Source organism: Cavia porcellus, unplaced genomic scaffold (assembly GCF_034190915.1).
Source record: "Cavia porcellus strain 051 isolate PalLab524CR breed Dunkin Hartley unplaced genomic scaffold, mCavPor4.1 scaffold_4, whole genome shotgun sequence".
In the NCBI taxonomy this organism is placed as follows: Eukaryota; Metazoa; Chordata; class Mammalia; order Rodentia; family Caviidae; genus Cavia; species Cavia porcellus.
Genome location: NW_026947487.1, coordinates 82460235 through 82486889, shown reverse-complemented (window position 1 = coordinate 82486889; position 26655 = coordinate 82460235). Strand labels below are relative to the sequence as shown.

The window sequence follows — 26655 nt, the reverse complement described above, 5'->3', positions numbered from 1 at the left end:
AAATTGACAGCCTTTGCCAAAGCCCTGCCCTTTTCTTCTGAACAATTGATGCACATTGGAAAATTTAGAGATTCGATAAGACAAAAGCAATAATCCTAAGCAAATGCTCCTTAAAGAAAAAAAAAAGAAATACAGAATTAACTACAAATAAAGTGACACAGGGGCATTAGACTAACTAATAAAACATGATGTCTGGTTTGATGCTTCTTTGGACTCCAGCTTCATCCATCCTTTCTGACGACTGATCAGAGCCAGGAATAGGCTTCACAGGTGCAGTCAAGGGTTGACAAGAAATGACCACTTCCATTCGTGGAAGCGGCTGAAGTCACAGGGGGCATGTGACTCAGTAGCGATTTTGGAGAATAATTCTTCCCTTTCCTTTTGTGCAGAAAGCACTACACAATTGCAAAAGGTCTAGATAAAAGGTTGGGGTTTTTTTTACCAGATTTTGGAAGCCAGTTGACTAGGCCAAAAGGCAGGATGCTTAGTAGGTGTGTGTGTGTGTGTGTGTGGTGTGTGTGTGTGTTTGTGTGTGTGTGTGTATTGTGTGTGTGTGTGTGTGTGTGTATTGTGTGTGTGTGTGTGTGTGTGTGTGTGTGGTGTGTGTGTGTTTGTGTATATGTGTGTTTGAACAAACTTGGTGCACTAAGTAGTTGGAAGCAGCCTTATTGGCTTTTTAGGGTGATCATCACTCAACTTGTATTTTGTGGAAAGAGACATGAAGACATTTTAGGTGGATGTTCTGATTATGCATTTTTTCTTCTTGGTAAAAGTAAAGGATACACCCCAGCCCAAGCCATGCTCTGTTAAAACAGATACTTTCTAGAAAAAAAATTTTATGTGGTCTTGATGACCTGACATCATCAGGCCTCACAGCCTGTGTTAATGTCTGGACTGAACGGCTGATGAGCATCCCTTGCTGAATTTCATTCTCAAAAGCTTACTTTCAACCCAAATATAGGATCTTGGGCAAAATGGCATGAGTTTCTATGTCATATGGTTTATGGGTTGTGCTGTTCATTGCTTCTTGGTCAATAATGGTCGGATCTGGGAAAGGCCTGATTTGCTATGGACCATCAGAGACATATTACTCCTCCCTAGGTACAAGGTCTGCCTGTGGCTATGTATAGTCCCTTAGCCCTGGGCCCCACATCCTGGGCCAATGAACTAATCACATTATTAGAAAGAAATCAAGACATTTTTGCCTTGAGATAATATTAATGGTTATAGTATTTCACTAGGTATGAGACAAGAGAGGTGGCTGCCAGTCATCATGTGGTAGAAGATGAAGCTTCAAATCTTTATCCTAACTTTGACATCGAGTTCCTGTGTGTTCTTAGGCAACACCCATTATCCCTAGCCCATTTTTCCTTGAGTGAGAAAAATTCATTGAGTTGAGTTCATTTTTAATCTACCTTTTCTGCTTTAGCAGTATATCATGGACTATATGGCTTAAACCAACAATATATTTTCTGCAACTTTTAGGAACTACAAGTGCAGATCACTGTGTCAGCATGGTTTCTTCTCTTGAAGTGTTTCTTCTTGTCTTGCAGAAGCCTGTTTTGTTCTAGTGTTTACATGTGATGTACAGTCTTTGCATACAGCCTCCTGGTGTTTCTGTGTGTCCAAATTTCTTCTTATAAGAATATAAATGAATGTCTTTGTTTTGTCATATGAGACATTTGGTATAGAAGGAAATATAGCCTATCAGGAATATATAACAGTCTCCAAAATGGAAGACTAGAACTTAATACAAAGATAAAACAGGTGAGAATGTGTGTTTCAGTTCATTCACTGTGTAGGTGAGGGGCATGAAGTACTTTCACAAACACTTTCTTGAAAGTCTCTGGTAAAGACACACTTTGATTAGTCTATGGGAGGTAGGGTGCAGTGTCTTTCCTCTGGGATCTTCTAACTTCTACTTCTTCCAAGTGCCACAGCTTTCCTGAAGGCTCCTAAATCATTGCTTGATTGATAAAGGCTCCAGAGAATGGGATGACTGTGAAATCCCTGAAGTTCCAGCTTGTCAGATATAGCATGGCTTTTCCTCACTTCAGAGAATTTCTTCCCATAAATCAGAGCTTCGGGCTAAAGGAAGCCATCACACACTGGGGTTGCAAATCCTATGGAGAAACTGAACAACTTCTACTATATAATAATGGCACCAAATTCTATACAAGGATCTCTGTATACTATACATGTACACTTGCTGAGAGGAAAGAATAGGAACCAAGTTGACAAAGCCTACTAGGTAAATGACTGCATTTTTGCACTTCGCCTGTATTCTCAGGGTTAGCTATGCAAACCATGTTATAGCACAAGTGTACTAACACTTAATTTATTGCTGAGTTAATGCTCAAATTCCTGTTGTAGTTCAGAGAGCATCTCTTAGCCAAGTGCAGATGAGGGATTCAGACTTCTACCCCCTCATAAATTCTTTATTCTTTCAAGATCTCAGAATCTTTGGTTAACATTTCTGGAAAAGGCACAGCTATCTTCTGGCCGTGCTGGCATTGATACCACCTATATATATAACCCCTCTATTAGTAATAATTAACCTCATGACCATAGATAGATGCCTAGGGGTCTCTTTACAGAAAGAAGTCTACACTGGGGGCAGGAGAAGGAAAATTTGAGTGGTCAATAGGTGTTTCTGCCACCAAGCCATGCTTCTCACAAGGACCCTATGCTCTTGTTCCAATCACCTGTGCTCCTCTAAATAACACCAGGTAACAACCAGTACTCATTTCCTGGATGCCTGGAGGGTTCAGCAGGTATCATCTGGAAGGACTAGATGCTTTAAGGAGTAAAATTCAAAGTGTATCAAAGGGGGAAGGCTGAAACACATCTTTCATAGGTCAGTCAAGAATACTTGGCTTTCTCACTATGTTAGTCTATCAAAAGTTGTCCCTGCAGCAGAATGGTTATGGTATGAGATGGGCTGTGTGATCACACAGATTTTGCCCATTCTTAGCTTTTCTTACAACACCAAGTCTCAGGTACCACTAGTATTTATTTCCTTGGATTATCCTCACAATGGAAGTCTTGCACATAAGACATTTTGCAGAATTTTTGCCACATCATAAGCTTTTAATAAATATTTGTCAGGTAATCTTATAAATGAATAAAGGTACATATTGCATAGAAGTAAAATCATAATGCTACAACTAGAAACTGTTGCAGTACTAATTAAATATGAATCTTTAGATTTTTTTCTATTCAGAAAAAATCACTTTATTACTAAAATGGGATCATATAAGACTGACTCAAAAATACTTCAATGCCGGGAATTTAGCTCAGTAGTATAAGCACCTTCCTGGGAAGCATGAAATCATGTGCTCAAAACCTAGTACCAAAAAAACCTTAAATTATAAATCACTTACTATTTTGATAAATGATATTTTGTGGCACACCACAGCTGCCCCGCCTGGAGGAGGGAGCTGAGCTGAACCACAGGGGCCTGCTTGGGCCTTGCCAGCAACCTTCTCTTGGGCCTGAGATCACTGGTACTACTGCTGCCACCTGGAGGAGGGAGCATCCATGGGGAGGTTTGAGGGCTACATAGGCCATATGCGTGACCTTCTTTCAGCCTGGGGAGCTTTGCAACCCAAGGAAGTGGATCACACAATATCTCATCCCAGGGAGAGTTTGAGATCATTGCTCTAGGTGGTAGGGTGCCCACTTGGCTTGTAGCCACACTGGATTGGGCTTAGCGGTATTTGGGCCTGCCTGGACCATGCCTGGTGGCCTTCTTTTGGTCCAGGGAGCTCTTCCACCAGAGAGGAAGCTGTGTAGCTTGAGGAGGCTTCAGGCCTAACTGAGACAGGCCTGGCAACCTTCTTTTAATCCAGGGGCCTCGCTGCCCAGGGAGGAACTACACTACCAGAGGAGTCCCAGGAATCCAGGATATAAGAGAAAATTTCCAACACACCCAGGAAAAGCTTTGGAACAAAACTTGAAACACAGAAATATAGGAAAATGACAAAATGAAAGACCAAAATGCATCACAAATATCCAGCCCAACCCAAGAAAGCCTAGGAGCCATGTACATAGAAGAAAATATAAGCCATATGCCTGAAATAATAGTAATTGAAATAAAGAAGCAACTCCAGGAAGCTTTAAATGAATTCAAATGAGAAATAATCTTCCAGATAAAAGAAGAAACAACAAAAGTAATGACAGAGATGCTGAACACATCTAGAGAAGATGCAGTTAAAAAATCAGAGGAACAAAACAAAAAGATAGAGTCCCTGGATGAACAATATAAGAAACAAACAGAATACATAAAGCAGATTCAAAGAGATATACAGGAAATCAAAAATTACATTGAAAGTTGTCAAAACCACCCCAATGAAATTGAAGATAGAATTTCAGAACTCGAAGACAACTAGTACAGCTAGTGAACAGGAAAAGAAAGATCTCTTAAAAATAACAAGGAATCAGGAAATAGCAATCCAACAGCTGCAAGATGACTCAAAGAAAAACAATGTAAGATTGACAGGGATAAATGAAAAACAAAGGGACAACACAAATGATATCAAGAGACTATTTATGGAAGTAATAGCTGAAAATTTCCCAAACATGAGAATGGAAACTGACATTAGGATCAGTGAAGCATATAGAACTCCAAATAGTCAGAACCAAAACAAAACTACACCAGACATATAATAATCATCATCCCAGAAATCCAACATAAAAATAGAGTATTTAAAGCTGTTAGAGAGAAGAGACAGATCACCTATAAAGAAAAGCTTATCAGAATCACAGCAGACTTCTCACCAAAGACAGTGAAGTCAAGAAGAGTATGGAGTGACTTTTACTGTGCATTTATAATGCTGGATAATTGGGTTCTTTCAAGTTTTTAACCATTATGAATAGGACTGCTATTTATGTACACATATATGAACATCAAGTGTTTTTGCTTCTCTCAATTTTACAGTTAGGACTAGAAATGTTGCTTCACATGGGAGCACTTTCTTTAATAGTAAACTGTCTCTCCACGTAGTCATAATAGTTTTTATAGTAGTTTCACAGTGGATCGTGAAGGTCTTTTGATCTACCTAAGCACTTTGAGTGAATGCGAACTATTTGCTTAGACAGCTCTACAAACTGACATTTAAAATATTCACCATAGGGCATTTGATGATTCTATAAATGAGAATTCAGGAATCTTTGTGTTCTGAGAAGTTTATAAAGAAGACTTTCCCAGTTGCATCCAGAATATTCTTCATGCCTATTATTTGGTGCTCTCACATTGCAATGTGTCTTCCCTACCTGCTCACTCTTGTCAACTACCTGGAGAACTCTTGAGATATTAAAGTCATATGTGAATCCACAATGTTACTCTGTAAATTTTTAAACAATGAATAAATAAATCAATGGATGAGTGATCAGATGCAAAGGATGACATGTAAGTCTAGAACACTTAGCAGAGATATTGAAAAGCTGATTTATGCTTTGGAAAAGGCACCAGATGAAATTTAAGATTTTTTCCCAAAGATGACCAGTGAAATAAAGAGATATCATCTAATCTCCAACTGAGTACCTCTGGGACTATGAGATGTTGTAAGAATTTTCAAGTTGTGCTGTGGACCTCCGGCCAAAGTTTCCCTTTACCCATAAGTCATCTTCCAATGAAGCTTATTTCTTTCTAGTGGTGCCCATTTTGAGTAGTTCACAGTGCACTGAGATGTGAGTCATACTAGAAAGATACCGTTATGCAAGAAGTTGCTTGCAATCTGTAATCTAAGTACAGAGTCCAGACTGTTCAGATAAAAGATTAGATAAAAATTTTATGAGCAAAAGTTCATATGAAGTAGGGTAAACTGGATGAGTGCAGCATGAGAGTCCCAAGGAAAGCCTAGGGAAAGCTTTAAAAGAGGGAATTCTTTTCTATTATTTTGTATTATATAAATAGGCTGGCTGTGTGGTATTCACAGGAACATATTCAGTGTTGGGGGAAGACAAGAGCAACCCTGTGAATCAGGACAAAAACCTGCTGGACTCCCAACCTGTTGTCCTTCCGTGATGAGACTCTACGGACTGTTTTTGGCATCTATGGCTACTTCCATGGCAAAGGGTGAGCACTATGAAAATAAAAACATCTCAGATCATGTGGTACAAGTTTTGAGAAGATGTGGGTGGAGATGTCATGAGGAAAGGACATGACAGGCCCACTCATGAGGAGCCCTCACTCTGGCCATAGATATTCAGCACTCAGGCCACACAGTTTGTTCTGGACATAGTGAAACACAAGGGAGGAAGTGCACTCTGAGCTTCTAGGGAACACACCAGTGCAGAAGTGTGATGAACTTACCTCATGTCTCACAGATAAGGATTCAGAGAGCTCAACTTGCATTCTTAGTCCAGATATGGTTGTCTTATTTAAAAAGGCTTAGTCTTAAAAAACTGTAAGTTAAATAGTTAACTTCATTGTGGGTATATCATCCATTTTTTTCCATTCATCTTTAATGAAGGGTTGTGTATAACTACAATCAAGTTTTATAGAATGGATGAAATGGTTTGTTAATGCTAAGCCCTTTGGATGGTGCTTTATCGTGGACTGGTCAGGTCTGAAACATCTTGCATGATTGGATGATGAGTAGCTTAAAAAAAAGAGACAAGCACAGAAAATATATTCTTGGTCAATCCAGGTCGACTTCTGTACCAGTGAATTCCTCACTCCTTATTCCAACTGCTATAGCAATTTTCTCATTGTTCTCCAAGGACACAATGTCTCTCCTCACACTGTTTAGTTTGTCTGTGGTTTCTATCCTTATGGGTTGAGCTTTGTCAGAAAACGGGCCATCTCTTGTGCCTCCTCTCATCAGCATGCAGTGCAACACCAGGATTCAAATGACTACATTTCTACCATTTGATGAACACAGAAACTGTGACTCAGAGAAACATGGACTCTCCAGAGTTAATGTGGAAAATCATGCCTTGGTCTCACTGACTCCTGAAACAGGACAGAGCTCAAGTATTATAACTGTGAGGTCCCTGATACCAAAAGGTTTTATCTTTTGTTTGGTTATGTAACACTGTGAGAGAATTTGAATGAATAAAAGCAGAGAAATGATCCACAGTGGGAACAGAACTGTTCTGCACTGCTGGGTAGCCTGCCATTCATTTCCATCTTTAGGCTGCAGTAAGTTTTATACTTACCGTTGTCTGTAACATGATCATATTCATGCTAATCTAGCAAAGTTTTGTTTGAAAATCAGCTTAAAGGAATGACAGTGTGAGTCTGTCATAAAGTGTATGCTATAGTTTTCATTCCTGTTTAAGCCATCCAAGCCATGCACATTTTCACCCTGGGCAACCTGGCTTTAGCACCTTGCATGAAGCTGCAGAATTATCTCTGAGCTAACACAGACTACACCTAGACTTTCCTACCATAACTTCCTTCACCTCTTTGAAGCACTCTTCACTGCTGCCAGCACAGCCTCCTCTTTTGCCTTGACTGTCCTAACACTGTAACTTTCTCACACACTGCTGATAGGTGCTTTCAGGGCAAACTGCAGTTATCTCTGGGCTTTCTTCTCAGATAATTCTCTTCTCTCATAGAGGACTGAAGGCAGTCACTCGCCTTCAGGTGGATTACTGTATCTTCCCCTCACCTACTTCCTTTACCATCTTAGGATATTCTTATCCTATAGCAACTTCTTAGAAGGATTCTTGCTGAGTCTATGCAGCATATAGATCCAGTAACATAAACCAACTCTTCTTTCCCTGCTTTTTTCTTTGAGAAACCCACATTGTGTCAAGGTCTAAATCCTCCTTCACAATTTCTTGTGCAGACCTCCCTTTTTCTTCCTCACATTTTTCTCTTAATTATTAAAGGGTACCCATGTGTAGCGCAAAAATCCTTGGGTAGCAAAAGAAATAATGAGCCCGGCAAAGCCACTACACATGGGCATCTCAATACATTTGCTTCACAGAAAGTGCATTTTGATGGGATTGATAATACTTAAACAAGAACAAAAGAAAGTAGCAAAAGATTTATCCTTTGAAAAATGTCCCATTTTTTCTCTCTCCGGTAGAAAGTCTTGCTCAGGACACCAGACCAAGATATAGAGGTTTATTGTGTCCTTAGTTTAGAACTGTTTCTGCTCCTCAGTTGTCCACTAGGTAAAGCCCAGTTCTTTAGCCTGTCTTTCAAGGCCTTTTCTAACACACATTTACTCATTCCAGGATTGTCTTGCACGCCCCACGGACCTCAGCTGGGCATATTCATGCATTGCCTGCTGGTTCCCAGCCCTGTCCTGTATGTTGCTGTCTGTGAGGATCTGCACATTTTCTCCACTGTCTTTTATACATTCTCATTCTATATTGCATTATACACTAATTCTTGGCTGTACATCCCTGGTCCTCTGTACCAGTGAATTCCTCACTCCTTATTCCAACTGCTATAGCAATTTTCTCGTTGTTCTCCAAGGACACAATGTCTCTCCTCCCACTGTTTAGTTTGTCTATGGTTCCTGTCCTTATGAGTTGAGCTTTCTCAGAAAAGGGGCCATGTCTTGTGCCTCCTCTCATCAGCATGCGGCACCAGGATTCAAATGAATATTTGCTTCCAAGGCAAGGACTGAATGTTCTATTCATTCCCAGCCGCTTTCCATTGTGCAGAGACTGTTGCCTGAGTGCTTTCTTATTAGCTGTTCCAATTTCCTCCTCTAGGCAGCCTTTTGAGTCAGGAAGGACATTTTTCCTTATCCTCATTTTATTTGAGAAGAAACTGAGTTCACACGGGTTTGAGTGATTCATTGAAACTTGTGTTTGAGGGATGTGTCAAAACCCAACTAGAATAGTGCTAACCTCATCTTTTTGATGTGGCCATTTTTCCTCTCTATGTCCAGCTGAACACCCGTCCTCACCACCTGTGGTGGACACCAAGTATGGCAAAGTGTTGGGGAAGTATGAAAGTCTGGAAGGATTTGCACAGCCCATGGCTCTCTTCCTGGGTATCCCTTTTGCCAAACCTCCTCTTGGATCCTTGCGATTTGCTCCTCCACAGTCTCCAGAGCCATGGAACTATGTGAAGAACACCACATCTTTCCCTCCTTTGTAAGCTACTGGGCTTGGGTTTGGCCTCTGTCACTGGGTATGTTTGTCTTAGAGGGATGCAGCAAGAGTCAGACCATCCACTGATTGGCTTACATTTTGCTCTACAATCCTAGAAGACTATTGAATCTTATAAAACTTTCCCTGATTTCACCACAATATGGTGCTCTTAATCATTAACACAGGTTGCATGCCAGGCATGAGTTAGATTCTCACAAATATTAGTTAACATCATGATAATCCTTCCTTTCATGTAGCAGGTAGAGAGAGATAATAAGTAGTAACAAATTAATAAATGATTTGTGTATTTTATGAAACTATGTGAATAGTTCTGGAAATAAATACTGAAAACTCAGGGAGAGGACAGGTAGTTTATGGTGTCTGTTTTCCCATCTTAAGCCCTTTGCATGTCTCTGAAATGTGTGGATGAAGGAAGGATGTGGTTGTAGGGCATATTTGAGATCAATTTTGCAACTTCTCACTCCCTGATGTGTCTAGATTCTATGCTCCAGTCACCTTGCTTAACTGAGAAAAACAAAAAATCCTGTCATGTACAATTGGTTTCACAACCATCCTCAGAAAACCTCAGAAAATTGCTTTATTCTGTGTCTATTGGGATAATAGAATAATTCTTACAATGTACATGAGAAAAAGAATACAAAATTACATGAATCTTCCCATTTGTGTGACCTTGGCCTGTTACCTAAAATCTCTGTTCTTCAGTTTCTTATCTGTAAAATGATGATAATAACAGAATTCATGCCTCAGGATGATCTGAGGCTTAAATGAGTTACTTCATAAAAATTAAAATTGGAGGCTGGTGCACAGTAATAGTTCAATATACTTTAGCAATTTGAGTTTGTGCTGAATATTAGAGACCTCTTATCAGGCCAGCAGACATGTTGATGAACTTTAATGTGTTGGATAAGTGAGACCTTTAGACAAAACAGTCACTTTACTTGGCTCTGGGTGATTGAAGTCTAGTGGAGAGAGAGGTTCATGCAAGGTCACTCAAAACAACAGATGACCAGAGGAAAGAATGAAATTCATTTTCCCAGAGATTGTCTTCATAAATGCTTGCTAAAGATGAATATCAGATATTTGGGAAAATTCTGCTAGGTGATAGAAGTCTACCAAGAATTACAAGTTGGTTACCTGGTGGAAGCTCATAGTTACCTGGTAATTCAGTAGAGAATGGTGCTGTCCTAGGAAATGCAGGAAATGTGATTTCCGAGGACCAGTCAGTACATGGGCAGCCTTATTTCCCAGAGTGAGAGACTATCTAGGGCTCAGAAGGGAAAGCACTACTTCATTCTCACTCTACATGGTCTAGGAGGTGACTAAAAAAACCCTGGCTCCCATGAAGGCCTCAAGAAAGTCTCCTACTGAATATAAATTCTTCTATTCCAAGTGGTAACATTTCCATTTATAGGCTTCAACTTTCTAGAACTTTGTCAGGATGCAGGTGACCCTTGGAGCTTCCATCTGGTTGAAATTTGTGTTCTTTTTTTTCTGTCAGTTGCTCCCAAGTTCCATTAGTAACACAAATGGCACATTCTGATGGGATTGTTTCTGAAGACTGTCTGTACCTGAATATTTACACTCCTGTTGACTCAACAAGGAAAAGTAGCCTCCCGGTAAGAATGGGAACCTTTGGGTAAGATTGATGGGTTCCAGCATCTGGACTGTCCACTACTTATCAGATGGTGATGAAGGCATCTTGAAGCAAAAGAAGCATGTGCCAGGACAGATTCTGGGAAAGGAGGTTCTTTTTATCCCAAGAAATACAACTTTCATTTCCTCATTCTATGAATTATCTGGAGCTTTTGGGGGAGAATGATTATCATCTGGAATATACAGCTTAGATTTTCCAAGTTTCTCACAATAAGAAAAAAACAAAAAGGGTTACACTTTGTTCAAGATTAAAACTCTTACTTCATGCAGCCAAGATTTAGTTTTCTACAAAGGAAGAGATAGAATCTTTGAGAAAATTGAACAAACCCAACATTTTTACATATAGGGAAACTGATGGACAGATGGAATAAAAGCAGCCACATGGTAATGAAGGCACACTAGGCCTTCAGTCTTCTGAATTTCAAAAGAGTGCTCTCTAACAGAAATTGGAAATGAACGTATGGCCTGGGTTGCTACATACATCACCTGTGATGCTTTTCACTATTTTAAAAGTACAGTGAACACTTTCATTATTTTCTGGCATAGGCGTAGGTGAGCAACAGTAGGAGAGTCTCAGAAAAACTTTCTTGCTTGAGCCAAACCATCTGAGATTTATGTCATAGCTGCCTAATTTCCTTTGGCACTGGTGAATGTTCCAATGAGTTAGCATGTTCCAATGAGTTAGTATGTTCCAAAAAAAGGGTTCAAAGGTGAGGCAGGCTGAAGTTGTTGACCACTGTATGGGGAAAGCATAATGGAGGCAGGAGTGAGCCTCTAAAAATATCTTCTTAAGTGTCCCAAGAATTGTGTACTTGTTTGTGATCTCAGAAATAAAAATTGACCCTCTCTATGCTTTGTAAAGCATAAGGAAGTGAGAGGAAAATTTTCCTCATTCATTGATTTTTTCATTCATTCACTCATGCATTTAATTTTCTCTTTTGTGCTCAGATGAGCAAAACTGTAAAGTTGAATCAATATAAATAATGACCATGTAGATCCTGTCTTGGACAATTTTGCTCTCTTGTATTTATACCCACCTGCTAACTTCTCAGCACATCATTATTGATTATCTCTAGGACTCAGCTTCCTTTACTGATGACCCTGACTCCATCTCTGCCTTGGGGATATGCTGGTATCAGAGATCAAGAAGAAACAGGGGTTTAGAAGAAAGAAACCAGGAGGCCATCCAGCTTTGGACATGAGTTAGAATATAGGGTACTGCTTTGATTGGTATATAGTGTTGAATAGCTTCTTAATTTCCCTGATATTTTTTCTTGAAGTAGAACAACACCGATAAGTATTTAATTATGACAAGTCAAATCTTTTTAGAAATCTGAGCATGTTCATAAATGAACACTGATGAATGCAAGTAAGAAGTGACTTTCTATGGTGTGGCCATGGGTTTCTGTCAATGGGCACCCCAACACCTGAATGCTGGGGCCATACTGCATGGTGAAGTTCATTTACTATCACTTATTAGCTGTGGCATTGTGATCAATAACATTTATCAATTTGTATCTTCCATGTGTGCGTTTTCCTGTCTGTCATATGGGAAAATATTAGTGTTTTCCTCATGAATGGATTATTTAAAAGTGCTTAGAATAGGTATATAAATATTTATATTTATGGTTTTATAATTTACTAGAAAAATAAACTACATTAAGCTATTATTTTATCCTCTCTCAGGACTTCCTTTAACGTAAACTCTTGAAATTAAGCAACTATGATTATAAACTGCTGCTTCTACTGTGATCACAGTCCCTGCTACACAGGAGACTCTCAGATAATTTCAGTAAAATCATTGGAGACTTCATGAATGAAGTATATGTGAGGTGGGCTCAGAAAGGTGGGTGAATTTCAGTGTAGAAGAGGCAGAGGGAAATATCAGTCTAGGGCATGTGTGTAACTTGAAAGAATCATTCCCACTCACAAATTCAATTCCAAAAATAGAAAGTAAACTGCAATGAAGCTAAACACAATTTCTACCCATGATCAGCTCATCTGATGAATGACCAGGCATGAGGATAATGTGTGCTGGGGAGAACCTGACATTCATAACCTTTGTAGGTCACGTGGCAATGTTCTCTGAAGAATCTTGGGAAGAGATGACAAATAAACTGGAGGAAAGGGAAAGGACACCAGGGCACATGGAAGGGGTAATGTCCTGGAACCCAGGTGAGAGAGTTGGAGAGGAGAAAGGCTTTCATTTGCCAACTTGCTGAACAATGTGAACTTTGGACAATTATGGACTCCCTGAATCAGGATGGCACCAGAGAATCAAACCAGGCACTTTTTGAAATCCTTTCCAATTTTTCCTCTGTAAGCAGTGTGGATGTGTCTTTGTCCAGGTGATGGTGTGGATCCATGGAGGTGGCCTGCTGGTTGGTGGAGCATCACCCTATGACGGGCTGATACTCTCTGCCAATGAGAATGTGGTGGTTGTGAGCATTCAGTACCGTCTGGGAATCTGGGGATTCTTCAGGTAAGATCCTAGACTCTTATTTTCATACATGAGCTTCTGTGTTGACCTGTTTTCTTTTGACTTGACAACATAGCCGACACTGGATAATTGTGCTAAATGAAGAAATTCATTTCCTTCCAACTTTAAGCACTGTATTTAATTAGTCTTTGGTGACAGCATCATTGTGACATCAGAGAATATGTCACAGGAGATATAGAACTGTGTCACAGAAGAAGCCAAGAAGCCAAGGGTGAAGCATCAGGGGCAGACCTGCTCAATTTAAGCAACTCATTATCTTTGGAACAACTATATCTCATGGATTCTACACTAAACTCTTCTGGAGTCACCACCCCAGTGCTACTAGCATATTAGAGTTCAAGGTTTCATCACAGGAATCCTTGGATTGGCTGGGGGTACCACATGCAAAACAAACCATTGTAGCTGCCCCCCCCCAAAAAAAAGTTCAATCCTAGCTATGATCATGCCCTCTCTCAAAGCATTCACTCTTAAGGTTCTTAATAATGCATCTAGTCATTGTGTAATTGGATCCCTGTGAACTTTCATTAGCCAAACAAGCTTATGCGTTTTGTTCTGAGATTTTTGAATGAGCTGATTCCTTCTATCTGGAATGCCAGGTCTACCTGCCAAACACCTATTCCTTGTAAAATCCCAGCCTTCAAGTTACTGCCTCTGAAATACTCATTTCCTTTTCACCTGTGCTGTGTCCCAGCTTTTACCAAAGTTGTGAAAGGACCCTTTTCTCCACAGTTCTTTTTCTTTGAGGAGAGTGAGAATTCAGCAGAGCAATGCAGTTCTGTTCATCTTCTGTGGAAGTAGGAAGAGCCAGACACAAGAGGGAGTGCAAATAATAATCGCTGAGAAAGACTTTCAACCAACTGTGCTGCCAGGGTCTTCTCATCAGGACCAATAGTGAATCAACATCTCTCCCCTCCAGCACCAGCAAACAGACTGATTCACTAGAGCTTCCTCCTAGTTCTTCCAGTACATACAAGTATGAGTGCAAACCACCCTGAAGAACACTGCTGTAGGACTGAATGGCAGAGAAAGGCACTGGTATCAGGCACATGGAGCACAGCCCTCATTCTTGACTGAGATCCCCAAGTCATTTCAGTCCAAAGAGCATCACTGTGATATTCTGGATCATTTCCTTTCTCTGTTTCTTGCAGCACAGGGGATGAACACAGCCGGGGAAACTGGGGTCACTTGGATCAGCTGGCTGCATTGCATTGGGTGCAAGACAACATCGTCAACTTTGGAGGCAACCCAGACTCTGTGACCATCTTTGGAGAGTCAGCAGGAGCTGAAAGTGTCTCTGTTCTTGTAAGTCTTGTTATCACCATCAATTCTCACCCTAGATTGGATATTGCTGATGGATATTCTTGAAGAGCAGTGAATCCAGTCATATGTGCTTCTCTTTATCAGACCTAGATTCACAACAGAGTTTACTCAGTGCCCAAAACCGCTTGTGAGGAACCAAGTCCCAATGCTCCTAATCCTATTGTTCAACTTATTTTCCTGGGGCTCAAAGAATCTCCACCTTCACCGTACAACAGGCATATTACTCTTCTTTCGACTTGATTGAGTTTCCACTCATCTTTCTCATTATTTTCATTGAGTTTACTGGTACATTTGGATAAATATAAGAATAATAATAATCACATGTAATTTCTTCCTGTATGTGTCTGATGTGTCTTGATTCTTCTTTTCTCCCTCAGACTTTTCCCCTGTTCAACCCCTTTTACTCTTCTTACACAAGCTTTATTTCTATTTTATCCTTCTTTTATCATTTTTATATTTTGTCTTCCTTTCTTTCCCCTCCCTCTACTGGGTTTCATTTTTTTAAATCTTTTCTTCCTATTTCATATTACTTATAATGTACTTTGACCCTTATTTACACATTCAGTTTCTCACTCCCATGAAACCATGCAACATAGAAATATGTGATCCATTTATTTCACTTCAGAGTACTGCAGGAAGGTGAATCCATGAACACAGAAATGTCTCAAGGTTAATCCTTCAAAATGATAGAGTAATACTCTATTATATTAAAAGAACCATCTATTTTTTATCCATTACTCTGATGATGGGCTTATTTCAAAGATTTAGCTATTACTAACCGTGCTGCTATAAAGATGGATGGACACTATTGCTTGCGTATGATCTTTTTAATCACTAACACTCACTTTATTTCTCTTGGGAAGTAGGTTTGGAGACAAACTATGAGGTTTCTCTCCAAGATCAAGGGTAAGACTTCAGCCCTGAGTGTAGTGTTGGGGGCCTCCTGTATGTTGTCCCGGTAACTTGCCCATGCATAAGAAGGAAGACAACACTCTCTGCGAGTGTGGGTCAAGTTGCACTTGGTGATATAGGTGAGCAGGAGGAGAGAGGGAAGCTGAAAGTAGGGGAGGTAGTAGAAGAATAGCACAGGAGCTTTGTGACACGGATCCAACCTGGAGTCTTGAGATGTCTTATTCATATGGGGGTTGGGGGCTGGGGGACACTGATTGATATTACAGAGGATTCTGTAAATCAGAAATAATCAGGCACTCCGTGTTTCTATAATTTTTCACACAATATTGGTTTCAGATTTGAATAGCAAAAAGAAGCAATGGTATATTTTTTACAGTAGAGAAACAGGAAAACAATTGTTAAACCCAAAATACAAAATGGTCATCCACATTTCCACTGTCCATTAATAGTCGCTGTGGAACAGTAGCCATGGATTGACATGGTATTTTCCACAGTTCATCAAATATCTGTATATAAAGCACTCTAAAAAGAAACAACCATTGCACTTCCATGAAGTAATCTTTGCTATAATATATTAAATTCTAGGACAGACTTTGTTTCTGTAAATACAAGTGTCTTTCTAGAATTTTGGTTGTTGTTGACATATGCCACACACTTTAAATACTGTCATCTATCCTGGTCTCTAGCTCCATCCCATTAAGATTATCTTGCATCAAAGAAGGATAATCTTCAAACCTCCATGGGTGAATGGATGCAACTCAAGATCATACTCATAAATCAAGCTAATAAGACCCACATGTATAAAAACCATATTGCATAACTAGTGTAAAAACCTAAACAAATAGTTAGGGTCTGAAATATGTAACAGATATTTTGAATTGTGAAGACACTGTTCAAAAAAAAAGATGAACTGTGATGAGTGAAAGAGGAAATAGAAAATGAGAAAAAGAAACATTTATATACATACAAGATAGCAAGTTACACTGCTAGCTCTCATTTGTTCATTGAACAAACTGTTTTGGTCTAGTATTGTTTACAAAAGATAACATACCTATATCATGTACTGTCAACAGCTACTACGAAAAAATATACAATCTATCAACACTTATAACCATCCTACTAATCTGTTTTGAAACTTTTTTTGTTTGCTTACCTATTTTTCTCTTTAAAATAAAATTTAAAAAAATAAAGTTCTCTTAGGGAAATGGCATATAAAGGGGGCCTAGGCAATGAAGGAAATCTGATGGCTGTCATATCAACTCAGTGGCACTATCTTAAGGTAAACAGCAAGGGCACAGAAATACAAAGAAGAAGCCTTAAAGAATAAGTGAGTCATTCACTTACTGAGAATTAACTGAGTTGAGAATTATTGAGTTGAGAATTAACTTCTTCTATCCAACCCTTTACAGGTGCTATCTCCCCTGGCCAAGAACCTCTTTCACAGGGCCATTTCTCAGAGTGGTGTGATCCTCAGTCCTTGTTTGTTAAGCAAGGATGTCAAGCCTCTTGCTAAGGTAGAGCTCATCCTGGAAAGATAACGTACTTTCTCTGCTCTCCTGATATCCACAGATATGGTCCTTACTGTTAAATCTTAAAGGATTACTGAGATGCTCAAAATACTGCTAAGATGAGAATGGAGAGATATAAGAGATATTTTAGGATGATATTTCAATCATATTCCATACTGTATATAGTATCTTCCTGTGAATCATGTTATCCATACATTTTATAGTTAAGTATAAACATTACTTTTGTGGAATACACAGTACACACTTCTGCTTCTCCCCAGCATTAATTCTTTTTATAAGACGAGTTCCATGATTACACCAATATGTGCAGGAGAAATAAAGGTTCAAAAGGGTTAAGGGCCTTGCTGGAGGTCAAATAGCTAAGAAATAGAGGAGTTGGTATTTGAAACAAAACAGTATAATCCTGAATGTAAGCTTTTACCTCGATGCCAAAGCACTGTTTAATGAAGTTCAACTTTGAGAATACTGTGCTTACTTATTTTTATTTATATGTGATATATGTATTTACTGGATGGTGCCCTGTTAATTAAAGAAGCAGTATACTGTGGGACAAAAACAAAACCCGCTCTACTGGTGTATATGATGCTCTGCTACATCCTACTGCATTTAGACACTGAGTTTGTGATAACACTCCTCTGTGTACATCGATGGAAGTAAGTGACACTAACCTGGATCTCTGCTTCTACTTATTGTTGCAGAAAATTGCCATTGCTGCTGGGTGTAAGACCACTTCCTCAGCTGTCATGGTTCACTGCCTGCGCCAGAAGACAGAGGAAGAACTCTTGGAAGCCACACAGAACTTGGTAGGTGCCTCTATTCTAGTGGTACCTGTATACTGACCCTATGCTTCATCTCCTCAGTTGTTCTCTTGCCCTTGTTAAGTTACATGGGATAGATTTTCACTTTCTTTTGTTCTTCTTTTTCAAGTTTTTTAATTGTGGGACAGCAGCACATTACATCTTTCATTCCATTAAATAAAATAGCTTATATGCAGGAGCAAAAAAACTACTATGTTAAAATTCATAATATTTTTAAAGGATTTGAATTACACGATTTTAATGGGTATGCTCACATTGTGTCTTTCAAGCAGAATTATTTTTCAAAATTCCTGTGATGTTCATGGAAATTGTTCAGTATTTTGCTCTTCAAATGGCATCATTTGTGCTTGACAAAGATTTTGGAAAGCATTTATTTGATTCTTGACAACTGTGCATTCTTCTAGGTTGCCAGAGGAGACTCTATCTTGTGTAAATGTAAATACCTGGTTACTTCACTCTCTGTCATGGAGGGCAGTTCATTCTTTTTGTAGGAAGCCTTGATTTTCAAGGTAGATGAGACCAAGAGCCTTTATCAGTAGGCAGGCTTCAAACTGTTTCCAGACCCATTGTTTACTTCTTTTAATTTATTTTATTTTTACAACGAATAAAATACAAGAGAAAAGAACAAAGCAAATCAGAAAAGAATAATGCAACTAACATAGCAATTCACAACAAGACAACTGGAGATCAATGGTAGCTCCCATAATGTCTTTTCTTTGAAATAGTTGAGCATACCTTCACACACAGTAATATCAAATATAACAAAATAGTATAAAATCATTCAAGAGAATGAAAGCATCATAGGACATTCAAAACCAAACAACAGGAAATGAACAGTGGCTACTATAATATCTCATTTTCTTTTAAAAAAATTTTATACCATACACACAATAAAATCTAATAAGACACAACAGGATAGAAAAAATCAAAACATAACAAAACCATGGTAGGACTTCAAAGCAAGATGATAGTAAATCAGCAATGGCTACCATAATGTGAAAATATCTATTCATACCATCACACATAATAAAATCAAACAAGAGTAAATCTATCCAACCAATGAATGAAAGCATTATAAGACTTCAAAGCAATATAATGGGAAACCATGATTACCATAAAATCTTATATACTCTAACCATTTCTTGTACCAAGGAGACTATATGGTATTTACACAATGAATTTGATTTATTTCACTTAAGAGTACGGTTTCAAGTTGCATTCATTTATTTATAAATATCTCAATGTGATCATCCTTTATAGCTGAGTAGTACCTCATTGTATAAAAATACCACATCTTTTTAATCTATACTTCAGTTGAAGGGCATTTAAGGTGTTTTCAAGATCTGGTTACTACAAATTGTGTGGCTATAAACATGGATGCACATATATCACTGTGATATGATGATTCAGTTCTTATGGGAATATGCCCAGAAGTGGAATAGCTGGGTCAAATGGGACTTCCAATCCCAGAATTTTGAGGAACTTCTAGGCTGAAATCCACAGTGGTTGCACCAGTCTGCACTCACACCAGGAGTGCAGAGGAGTTTCTTTTTCTCCTGAAGCCTCTCCAGCACTTGTTGTTGGTAGTTTTCTTTATCCTGGCCATTCTTTCTGAAGTGAGATGAAATCTCATTGTGGTTTTCATGTATTTATTTGCCATTTGTATTGCTTCAGGTGAGAACTGCATATTCGTCTTGGATACACATTTTTGGATTGTGTATTTGAATTTGGGGGGTCTGAATTTTTTAATTCTTTATATGTTCTAGACAGAAGTCCTTTGTCTAAGGAACAATTCACTAAGAATTTTTTTGAAATTTGTGGATTTTCTTTTCACTATGCTGGAGATTTCTTTAGACATGCAGAAACTTTTTAATAAGATGTGACCCTCAATTATTGATTCTGTGAAGTATTTCTTATGTAGTTTGATTCATGTTGATGAATTCTCTACCTACCCCTATGTCTTCAACATTCCTACCTACTTTGTTTTCCAACAGATTTAGTGTTTCTGTTGTAATATTTAGATCTCTTATCCATTTTAACTCCAGTTTAGTACATGGTGATACGCCTGGGTCTAGTTTTAGTTTTCAGCATATGGAGACCCAGTTTTTCCAGCACCATTTATTAAAGAGACTATCTTATTTCCAGTGAACTTGTTTGGCTCCTTTATCAAAGATAAGGTGACTGAGTGTGTTTGTACTTGTAGTTGTATCTTCTAATCTACTCTATTGATCTTCAGGTCTGTTTTTATTCCAGTACCATGTTGATTTTATGACAGTAGCTTTGTAGTATAACTTCAAGTCAGGGATTGTGATGTCTCCTGCCTTGCCTTTGTTGCTTAGAATTGCCTTTGCTATTCTAGGTCTCTTCTAGTTCCTGATGAATTTTAGGAGTGATTACTCTAGATATACGAGGTATGCTAGTGGTATTTTGATGGGAATTGCATTAAATCTGTATAACAATTTTAGGATAATGACCATTGTTGTAGTCAGAGGTTGTGAGAACAATTAAAATCAGGACATGGATTTTATATTATTTTTATAATGGTCACACAGAGTTAACACAAGAGAATGAAGGAAATGTATCCAAAACACTAAAGACATAGAATATTTAGTCAAGGGCCTGAATCTCACAGCAATGTCCCACACAAGTCCAGATGAAGACCCAGAGCTCATGACAATGCCTCCTATGAGTCCAACTGGAGATCTAGAGCCCAAAGAAGGACTTACGCCAGTCTGTTTTATAGGTCTGTGCTGGGAAGGCCCAAAGCTCAGTGCTGGAAGCTAGAAAGTCCAAGCCAGCAGGGTAAAGGAGCTGTGCCAGAAGATTGAGTGTTCTATGCTTGAGCTGAGAAGGCAAGCTCACAACAAAGACCACGGCTATCCTGAAAAGCACCACAGCTGTCCTCAGCGACACAGAGGCCCCTAATGCCTTGGATGATAAGCATAGTTGAGTACATACCAGGAAGTCAGTGTGACAAGTTCTCCCTTGAGACCAAGTGTCACACAACTTCCCCTCCTGGAGCCAGGAAGCAATGCTTTATGTGAGACCAGAGCTTCTCCAAGAGAACGGAAGGGCTCAAACAGTAACATGTAAGAGAACCCACAATGCCTCAGTGTCTCAACGCCCTTCTTCTCCTCCATGTCACTATTCATGCTGGCAACTTTCCCCAAGTAGAACATTTATGTTCAGCACCCTGCTGATGTAATTCAGCTAGCATTAAGTTGACCACAAGCTCTTAATCCATAACAGCCATTTTCACAATATTTGTTTTTACTATCCATGAACAAGGGCTGTTTTCCCATTTTCTGAGGTCCTTTTCAATTTCTTCTTCAGGGTACTACAATTTTCCCTGAATATATCTTTTGCTTCTTTTGTTACATTGCTTACTAAGTATTTCATTTTGTTGAATGCTATTGTTAAGGGGTGTGGCTTCTCTTATTTCTCTCTCAACAGTTTTTTTGTTAGTGTATAGGAATGCTATTGATTTTTGAGTGTTGACTTTTTATCTAGGTATATTACTGAATTTATTTATTATACCTAGGAGTCTTTCAGTGGAATTTTGGGGGTCTTCTACTTAGAGTATCATGTCATCTTCAAATAATGATAATTTAATTTCTTGTTTTCCTATCCTTACTCCTTTTAATTTTCGCTCTTGTCTAATTGCTCTGGGTAGTATTTCCAGCAGTATATTGAATACGAGTGGAGATAATGGATGTCTTTGTCTTGTACCTGATTTTAGGGTAAAGATTTTCAGTTTTTGGCCACTTAATATGATGCTGGCTGTTGGTTTGTCATAGATGGTTGGTTTTATCACATTGAGGTAAAGACCATCTATTCCAGTTTTCTGTAAGGTTCTTATCATGAATAAGTATTGCACCTTATCCAAAGCTTTCTCTGCATCTGTAGAAATGATCTTGTGATTCTTACTTTTGGCTTTATTGATTGGGGGATTATATTTATTGATTTGCATGTGCTGAACCATCCCTGCATTCCTAAGATGAATCCCACTTGATCATGGTGTATAATCCTCTTGATGATTTGCTGCATTCTGTTTGCCAATATTTTATAAATTTATAAATTTTATAATATAAAATACTGAGAAGTTTTGCACCTACGTTCATTAGGGACATTGGCCTGTAGTTTTCTTTTTTAGTTGGGTCTTTCTCAGGTTTTGGTACTGGAGTGATATTTGTTTCCAGGAGTGAGACAGGGAGAATTGCTTCCCTTTCGATTTCATAGAAGAGTTTGAGGAGTGTCAGCGTTAAGTCTTCTTTGAATTTCTTGTAAAATTTTGCAGTGGATCTGTCAGGGCCTGGGCTCTTCTTTGTTGACAAGGATATAATTACATTTTCAATTTCTTTAATTGAAATTAGGTTATTCAACAGTTTTACATTTTCTTGACCCAGCTTTGGTAATTCATGTTTCTAGGAATCTGTCTATTTCTTTTGTGTTATCAAGCCTTTGAGAGCAGAGGTTTTTGAAACAGGTGTTGAAGATATTTTGTATTTCCACAGCATCTGTAGTGATTTCATCTTTTTCATACCTTATTACATGAATTTGAGTTTTTTTCTTTCCTTTTTAAAATAAGATTGGCTAGGGAATTATCAGTTGTATTTATTCTTTCAAAGAACAAACTCTTTGATTCATTTATTCTTTGTATTGTTTTCTTAGTCTTTATTGCATTAATTTCTGCTCTGGTTTTTATAATCCCCTTCCTTCTTTGGTCTTTGGGCTTGACTTGCTCTTCCTTTTCTAGATGTTTGAGGCATAGCATCAGGTTGTTTATTTGTGTTTGTTCTGTTTTCCTGATTTGGTAATTCACTGCAATATTTTTTCTCTGAGGACTACTTTCAGTGCATCCCACAGATTCCAGGAATTTGTATTTGTATTTTTGTTTGCTTATAGATATTGCTTAATTTCTTCTTTAATTTCCTCTGTGAAACACTGATTGCTCAGGAGTGTGTTATTCAGTTTCTATGTGTTTGTGAGTTTTTGCAGTTTTTTATCATTAATTTCTAGTTTTATGGTGCTATGATCCGATAACATGTATGGGGTAACTTCAGTTCTTTTGCATTTACTTAAGTATGTTCTATAGGCTGGCATTTGGTCTACATTAGAGAATGTCTTACATACTCCTGAGAAGAATATATATTCTGATGTTGGTAGGTAGAACACTCTGTATATGTCTATCAGGTCTATTTGTTCACAAGTGTGATTCAGTTCTGTTATTTCTTTGTGATTTTCTGTCTGTTTTATCTGTCCCTTTGTGTTAATGGTGTATTAAGTTCTCCTTTTATAATTGTGTTATTGCTTATTTGACTTCTCATTTCTTTTAATATTTGTTTTGTATAACTAGGTGCTCCCAGATTTGGTGCATACGTATTTAGTTATCACTTTCTCTTGAAATTTTCCCCTAACTAGTATGTAGTGAACTTCTTTATCTCGTTTGATCATTCTTGGTTTGAAGTTCACACTGTCTGCAAGCAGAATAGCTGCCCCTGCTTTTTTTGGGCTCCTGTTATATGAAGCATTGTTTTCCACCTTTTGACCTTCAATCTATGAATTTCCTTTTGGGTTAGATGGGTTTCTTGTAGACAGCATATGGTTGGATGTTGTTTCTTGATCCATTCTGCCAGTCTGTTTCTTTTAAATGGTGAATTGAATTGGTGCAATGGTTATAATAATTAACATTATTGGTTGTAACTGATACGTATTGGCAAATTTTTGACATTTTATCTTTCTACTGTTGATTCTTTACCTTTCCACTCTGTTTATTTGTCTGCTTTGCTTACTGGCGTTTTCTTAGGTCTGTCTAGAATATCTTTTAGTATTCTTTGCAGGGTTGCTTTGGTGGTCATGAAGTTCTTCAGCTGTTCTTTGTCATGGAAGTATCTTATTTCTCCATCCATTTTGAAGGACAGTTTTTCAGGGTACATCAGTCTGGGTTCAAAGTCATTTTCCTTTAGGATCTGAAATACTTCACTCCATGCTCTTCTTGACTTCATTGTGTTGAGAAGCCTGCTGTGATTCTGATAGGCTTTACTTTATGGGTGATCTGTCTCTTGTCTCTAACAACTTTTCATTGTTCCTATGTTGGGTTTATTGGATATTGATTATTATATTTCTGGGTGTATTTTTATTTTGATACAACTATTTGGATTTCTATATGCTTCACTGATCTGTATGTCAGGTTCCATTCTCTTGTTTGGGAAATTTTCAACTATTACTTCTGTAAATAGTCTCTTGATATAATTTGTGTTGTCCCCTTCTTTTTCATTTATCCTTGTCCATCTTATGCTGTTTTTCTTTGCATGATTTTGCAGCTGTTGAATTGTTATTTCCTGATTTCTTGTTATTTTTAAAAGATCTTTCCTTTCCTGTTCACTGGCTACAGTCTTGTCTTTGAGATCTGAAATTCTATCTTCACTTTTGTTGAGGCAGTTTTATCAACTTTCAATGGAATTTTTGATTTCCTGTATATCTCCTTAAGTCTGCTTCATGCATTCTGTTTATTTCTTATATTGTTCATTCAGGGTTTCTATCTTTTGGCATTGTACCTCTACTTTTTTGACTATGTCTTCGTTAGATGTGTTCATCATTTCTTTCATTACATTTATAATTTCTTCATTTACCTGGGAAATTATATCTGATTTGTGCTCTTTTATAGCTTCCTGGAATTGTTTCTTTATTTCAGTTGTTACCATTTCAGATATTTCAGGTGTATGTATTTTTTTCCATGTACATAGCTCCTAGGATTCCTTTCAATGGGCTGGAGGTTTGACATTGCATTTTGTTCTTTCATTTTGTCATTTTTATATATTTCTGGATTTTGAGTGATGTTCTAAAGTTTCTGCCATGCATGCTGGAAATCACTTTGCAAGCCTTCAATTCTTGGGACTGAATGGAAATCTCTGGCTTTGGCCCATAAAGCCTGTAGGGACATCCAGTGTGTTCTCAGGTGATTTAGGATGCTGGGCAGGGTCTTACCCGCTGGCTGTGATGGTCTAAAGCTTCCCCTGTACAGGCTGGAAATCACCCTTGTGTGCCTTTGGCTCCTGAGACTGAATGGAGGTCACTGGGCACGGCCCATTCAGGCCCATGGGACCTCTCCTGCATCCTCTAGTGATTTAGGATGCTGGGAGTGGGCTCAACCACTGGAAGAGATGTTTCAAAGCCCTCCCTGAGCATGATGGAAATCACCCTCCTTGACTTAAGCTTCTGGAACTGAATGGAGGTCACTGGGCATGGCCCTGTTACACTTGAGGGGACCTCCTGGGTGTCATCCCTTGATTAGGGTGCTGGGCAGGATCTTATGCCCTATCAGTCACGGTCTAAAGCTTCACCTGAGTATGCTGGAAATCACCAGGCACAGGGCTCCCAGGACTGAATGGAGGTCATTGGGTGTGGCCCAATCCCTTTTCTCACTTTCAGCAGCACTATTAGGCTACTTTTCAAGACTGAGAGTTTAATTTATTTTTATTGTGAAGTATCACAAATATTGAAAATATCCAATAATAATTTAATGAGAAACTTCATAAACATCGGTAGCTCTTTCTAATCCAAATTTGACATTTGTACTTTCAGATGTATTTTAACAGTCAAATGCTCTATATTTCTGCATGGAACTGTGATCCTGAATTTTGGGAATGGGCAGATTAAGTACTACGAATTTCAGAAAAGTTTCACAGTTTCTCTTGACTTATTTATAAGGTATATAAGTACTTATTTACTCACATCAGAGGCCCAGTTTCTTACATTTTCTCATAACTGACTAAATCAGGATACCTTAAATCTATTTATTATTTACCTATCATTAATATATCTGATTTTTATCTATCCATCCTTCTATCTATGTAAATCTTTTAGAGTTTCATCAATTAACTATTTCCCATTGCATAACTTTTCCTTTGTTTATCCACACTCTGTGCATCTGAATTAGTTACCAGATGTGAGTTAGTTTTCCCTTGATGCTAAAACAAAATACTCAACACTCAAAGTTACATGAGAAAAATTTAACTTAGCTCACAGTTTGTAGAGGCTGCAGTGTCTTATCTTTTATTCAGATTACTAGAATTGGGGTGGCTGCCATGGTAATAGCTGAATGATTTAGAAATCACCCACCCTTAACCCTACTACACTTATTCCCAGAATTGCACCATGAGTCAATCACACACTCTAGATTGAGTCAACTCTGAAAAAGTCCAACTTATAAATTCACAAGTCTTTGAAGGGATATTTCCACAGAATCCATAACATCAGGGAACATTTTTCTATACTCTTTCACTCTGTATCCCAGGAAAAATGACATATCTTTCAGCTATATGATATTTGTCATTGATATATCCATGTATTCATTGAACTTTGTTATCCTGAGTAACCCATGCATCCTTCCATGCTAAGTGTATGGAAGAGTGCTGTTAGTGGAGGAGAACTGTAATAGCCTACCAATCCAAACTGGGAAATTCATTTTTCCTTTACTGTTGTAAAACAGAACACCTCAAACAGCTAGAAAAAGAAGAGCAAGTCAAGCCCAAAGCCAAAAGAAGAGAGGAAATTATAAAAATCAGAGCAGAAATCAATGCAATAGAGACTAAGAAAACAATCCAAAGAATCAACGAATCAAAGAGTTGGTTCTTTGAAAGAATAAATAAAATCGATAAGCCCCTAGCCAACCTTATTAAAAAAAGGAAAGAAAAAGCTCAAATTCATGCAATAAGAAATGAAAAAGGAGAAATCACTACAGACCCAATAGAAATACAGAGGATCATCAACACCTATTTCGAAAACCTCTACTCTCAAAAGTTTGATAACACAGAACAAATAGACAGATTCTTAGAAG

At 38.2% G+C, this 26655-nt stretch overlaps 1 protein-coding gene across 1 annotated transcript in view; it reads left to right on the top strand.

Moving 5' to 3' along the window:
* Nucleotides 1–5825: 5825 nt before the first annotated feature.
* The window catches only part of LOC100731027 (liver carboxylesterase 1-like), a 46210-nt gene continuing 25380 nt past the window's right edge, over nucleotides 5826–26655 (top strand). Inside the window, exons 1-7 of the mRNA XM_063247331.1 lie at nucleotides 5826–6079; nucleotides 8859–9066; nucleotides 10583–10700; nucleotides 13086–13219; nucleotides 14386–14539; nucleotides 16879–16983; nucleotides 17697–17801. Coding sequence (XP_063103401.1) covers nucleotides 6028–6079; nucleotides 8859–9066; nucleotides 10583–10700; nucleotides 13086–13219; nucleotides 14386–14539; nucleotides 16879–16983; nucleotides 17697–17801 — 876 coding nt within the window. The 5' untranslated portion in view covers nucleotides 5826–6027. The remainder of the gene's footprint in view (nucleotides 6080–8858; nucleotides 9067–10582; nucleotides 10701–13085; nucleotides 13220–14385; nucleotides 14540–16878; nucleotides 16984–17696; nucleotides 17802–26655) is intronic.